The sequence below is a fragment of the Chironomus tepperi genome, unplaced genomic scaffold, assembly GCF_022539635.2.
Source record: "Chironomus tepperi strain 1889 unplaced genomic scaffold, CSIRO-AGI_Ctep_v1 contig_88, whole genome shotgun sequence".
Lineage (NCBI taxonomy): Eukaryota > Metazoa > Arthropoda > Insecta > Diptera > Chironomidae > Chironomus > Chironomus tepperi.
In genome coordinates this window covers 76,794-82,038 of record NW_027226210.1, presented here as the reverse complement: position 1 = coordinate 82,038, position 5,245 = coordinate 76,794, and the positions used below count along the sequence as shown (strand labels likewise).

Below are 5,245 nucleotides of genomic sequence, written 5' to 3'. Positions count from 1 at the left end.
ATCAATTTGATTATGTTCCTTTTATCCATAATAAATGTATACTCGTGCAGCTATAAAATGATTCCGGAATGAAAAAAAAAAATTCTTCTTCCTCTGAATTTGAAATGGAAATGAATTTTTTTTTTCATCATCAATTTCCGTTATTTTCATCATCTCTCATTCGCATCGCATGAAAAAATGCCATTTTTAAGGACATCGACAGTCATCCGCACAAGAGCACGTGGAGCATAAAGCAATTTAATTATTTTAGTCGATGTAGTTTGGGGAATAAAAAAATTACAAATTGGTCTCATCAAAATTATATTGTGTTGTATCAATTTTTATTTGATTCGGATCCATTCGCATGTGAAAATTGATTGGTGATTCCACTCGCTTTTCTGGGAAATGGAATGTCTTTGATATTTCAAGTGATCTATTTGAATGTTATAATTGGACGAATTTCTTTTTTGAATGAACTTTACATTATTGATTGAGATGTTTGTACTTTAAAGAATGTAAATAAAGGCACGGCATGGCAAGTGGGTGTCTCATTATTAATTGGTGATATTGATGATTGATCATTTTTTGAATGGATGTTTCAATTAATTGATAAAAATTGGAATTAGCTATCTTATTTTATTTGACTACTTTTTGTTCTTCCTTCATGTTTACCAAGATTGTGATTAGGAACTGATAAGATAGCTTGAGGTCTCGGATTTTTAGAGCTAGGTTCTCGATCCTCTGTTTTCGATTTTCAATCTTTGGTTTCTCTTTATCTTCGGTTATCGATTCTCGGTTCTCGATCTTCGATTCTTGATCTTCTGTTTTCGATCTTCGGTTCTTAATCTTCGGTTATCAATCTTCGGTTCTTGATCTTCTGTTATCGATCTTCGGTTCTTGATCTTCGGTTCTCGATCTTCGGTTCTTGATCTTCGGTTCTCGATCTTCAGTTCTTGATCTTCGGTTATCGATCTTCGGTTATCGATTTTCGGTTCTTGATCTTCGGTTATCAATCTTCGGTTCTCGATCTTCGGTTCTTGATTTTCGGTTCTTAATCTTCGGTTCTTGATCTTCGGTTCATGATCTCCAATTCTTGATCTTCGGTTCTCGATCTTCGGTTCTGAATCTTCGGTTACCGATCTTCGATTCTCGGTATTCGGTTCTCAATTCTCGGTTCCTGTTCTCTATCCTCGGTTCTCGATTCTCAATCGTCGAATTTTAACCATCGGTCTTAAAACGTGCTTTATTTTTAGAATATCCTGAATTTCGGTCAACTACAACCCCTATCCAGTCAATTTTTCAATCTCATTCTAAAAATAATCTCTTTTTTTTCTAGAGCATAACAGAAATTGAGAATATAAAAAAAAGTAAATGACATTTTGGTCATCAAAAAAATATTTCCTGAAGCAGTTTTAAAGCATATCAAGCCACAACATCTATCAGTATTCTATGGTCATATAGTGACATACTAGTACCATCCATATATTCAGGGATGTTAAAAAAATGAATAAAACTAAATAAAAAAAAGGGAAACAAAACTTGAAACAGGATGCATGAAGATTGTGTCATAAATAAAATTGATGCTGTAAAAAATGTGTACAAGTGTGCAGAAAAAAAAAACAGAAACAGAAACAACAACAGAAATATAAAAATAAAAACTGGAAATCGCACCATCAGAAAAGCACTGTGTCATCTGTTTTAGCTCACGTTGATGTTTTATAGTCGTTTTTGCACCATCCACAACATCAGTGTAGAAGGGAGGGGGAGAGGAATGAGAGGTATATTGGCAATAAAGGCACCAGCATACAAAAAAGGTGTAATCTTATTCATTTTTACTGCTTTTATGTGTCATATCAATATAATACAGAAATGAGAACTGAATGAGTTTTGCGGAAGACAAAAGAACAGAAATTAAGTTCGAAAGGCAAGATGGATGGTGATGTGGATTATGACGAATCATCTCAAAGAACGCTCAGTCGGAGGAACGCTCAGTCGGAGGAACGCTCAGTCGGAGGAACGCTCAGTCGGAGGAACGCTCAGTTGGAGAAACGCTCAGTCGGAGGAACGCTCAGTCGGAGGAACGCTCAGTCGGAGGAACGCTCAGTCGGAGGAACGCTCAGTTGGAGGAACGCTCAGTTGGAGAAACGCTCAGTCGGAGGAACGCTCAGTTGGAGAAACGCTCAGTCGGAGGAACGCTCAGTTGGAGAAACGCTCAGTTGACGGAACGCTCAGTCGGAGGAACGCTCAGTTGGAGGAACGCTCAGTCGGAGGAACGCTCAGTTGGAGGAACGCTCAGTCGGAGGAACGCTCAGTTGGAGGAACGCTCAGTTGGAGGAACGCTCAGTTGGAGGAACGCTCAGTTGGAGGAACGCTCAGTTGGAGGAACGCTCAGTTGGAGGAACGCTCAGTTGGAGGAACGCTCAGTTGGAGGAACGCTCAGTTGGAGGAACGCTCAGTCGGAGGAACGCTCAGTTGGAGGAACGCTCAGTTGGAGGAACGCTCAGCTGGAAAAACGCTCAGCTAGAAGAATACTCATCTGGAGAAACGATCAGCTGAAAGAACGTTCATCTGGAGGAACGCTCATCTGGACATTCCACGACCAAATCCATCATGACCCCAACAAAATAATGCAAAAAGTCATCAGCAAAGGTGACTCAAAAAGAATTGTAGCAAAAAAAAGTGCTTGAAAGAATAAAGTAAACACCTTAGTCAGTACAATTTGGGATGAAATTCATGTACAGACCTAAGCATTGCTTGTTATTATGTGTTTTGTGTAATAAATTGCCTAAAGGTGGGCATAGAAATTCTTCTTCATTCTGTGCCTTCCCACTATTTTTGTAGTATATTAGAGTGGCACAAAAAGGTTGAAAAATTTTTTACTTTAACTTCCTTTAACTGCCTGACAGAGATTTACAGCTTTCTGAACCTTTACCTCATGCCATTTACATCACCATATTCATATTATACCTTTACAGTTTTCATCATATGATGGTTTTTTTTGGGACATTTTTATTCCTTCACATCTTCTTCATCTCTGACTGAATATAAAAATAAATATGTACAGGTACAAGACGACTGTAGAGATTAAAATCAAATGAGGATAAAACTCATACGTGCGGTGAGATAAAAATTTAATGTTGCAAATAAAAGATTTCATTTGGGCTATAAAACCAGAATAGAAGTTGAAGTTTATAAAAGTTGAGCTTTATTTGGGTAATTACATGAAGATTATTATTTGAGTCAAGGAAGCATAACTTTTGATTGAAGGAGATTATGATGGATAATTATTGGGAGTGATGGAGGTGTGAGGCTATATTGATGGAGGTTAATGTCTAAGATTGTCATTTTTGAGACTTGAACCCTGGGTCGTAGGTTGTATTCTTACAAGCACTGAGGCAGGGAAGTAGCCAAAGATTTCAAAGACATTAGGACTTTTGTCTTGAAAACCCCTAGCAAATTGAACAATTCTGTAAACTCGGGTGATGAAGATGTCGACCCATCCTGAATATCAATCCTTGATCAATCCTACGCTCATTGAAGCTATCAATTTTAGGAAAATCCCTTCTAGATTACGGTCCTGTCACGAGCCTTGCAGAATTTGTTAAGGATCTAGTTGCCGATAATATGGATTAGGTGTTTCTTTGGGGTATCTTAGGAGATTCAGCTTAGGATAGTAATATGGCACACCCAAGGGTATTTAAAGGAACTAGCTTCTGATGAATAACGTTTAGATCCGGGGATAGAATGCAGATTTAAAGCTGTGAATCCCCCCAAAACAACTATCCCCTACACAGCATGAACATTTCAGAAATAGTGCATGAAAATGTCGGGCGTGGAGCCGGAATCTGTCCCAACTTCCACTCAAACCCTCCCAAATCCGTCTCAAACTCAGAGTCACATCTGCATGAAAACACAATTTTCTGACTTTTCACGCTGCATTCCTTTCGAGTATTCCAAGGGTCATTCCATAGAACTAACATAATAAGTAGACGAACTCTTATAGATTTCTCATAATTTTTCCTAAGAGAGAAGCCTCTTTCATGACCTTTTATTAACCAAATAGTCCATTCCATCCCACATTTCCAATTTCTATTCTACCTTTGCAATTATTCATCTAGACATACACAAAAAATAATGTATCCATTCCCAAAATGAAAATTTTCATTACTAAAAATCCCTCAAAAATACCTTCATACCTAACACAATCATTCATATTCATCTATGCTAATGATAATGGATGGATAAATGGTAATAAGAAAAGTTAGTTAAAAATTTCAACACATATGAATAGCTTGCCATAACCGCATCACTATATCAACAGATCCATCAAAATGAGAACATGAAATTCCATAAAATATCATTTAAGTTAGTCATTGGTAAAATATGTCAAATCATCAAGCATCCTCAAAAAAGCTCTATTCATGCAGTCAATTAATAATTTATTCATATCTACAGACATTTTCATCATCATCTGTTCCCGGTTTGCCTTCAAGCGAAATGACGACAAAAAAAAATTTTTAATTAAAAACACATGTCGAGTGGATGGGACACAAAAGGGTTTTAGAGGTAAATGGACAGTCCAATGACTGTGTAGAAATAGATGGGTAGGCAATATAAATGATATTGATAGCAATAAATTTGTAAAATGAACATTTGATGATGAACTGATGAATTTTTTTGACAATATCCTTGAGCTGCATAATGTATAGTCGCTAATGCATCGCGATTATGGAGGGGAGGCAAACTAGGAAAGGTGGGGAGGGGAGGAGGTAGTTGATGAATTCGGTGAATTATTTGTTGCATGAATCACTAAATGGGTCGCAATCCTAGCAAATTGATGAATTGGAATTTGCAGAGGATTCCAAACCTGCCGGCCCACTCCCTCCTAAATACGCTCCTAATTGCAATATTGCTATGTTGGTGGCAAAATGTCACTCGCAAACACTCAGTTATATTAGCTTCTGAAAACCATAGCAATTCTAGGAAAAACCTTTATGCTGCTGTAGATCTCTTTCAACTGCAGACACAAGCTTATTAAGTTTTCTAGGAAAAATGAGTTTCAAGTCTAATATGGAGATTTTTAGTTACATTTTAGGCTCTATGATGAAGATTTAGACAGAAGCAAAAATGGATTTTATATTGAAAAGTGTCATGTAGCATACTACACGAGCAGACAAGGAGCATGTCTTCAAAATTGAGCATACTCAACTGTTTTGATTAAGTATACTCATAAATACGCTCATTTAGATGAATATGCTTAGTGTCT

The 5,245-nt window shown here is 37.1% G+C and overlaps 1 protein-coding gene across 1 annotated transcript; it reads left to right on the top strand.

Annotated features, from left to right (window-relative positions):
* The first annotated feature begins 1,927 nt into the window (after window positions 1–1,927).
* On the top strand, window positions 1,928–2,503 carry LOC139086748 (A-kinase anchor protein 5-like). Its single transcript, XM_070635331.1, has one exon. The coding sequence runs from the start codon at window positions 1,928–1,930 to the stop codon at window positions 2,501–2,503; it is 576 nt and encodes a 191-aa protein (XP_070491432.1).
* Window positions 2,504–5,245: the final 2,742 nt, after the last annotated feature.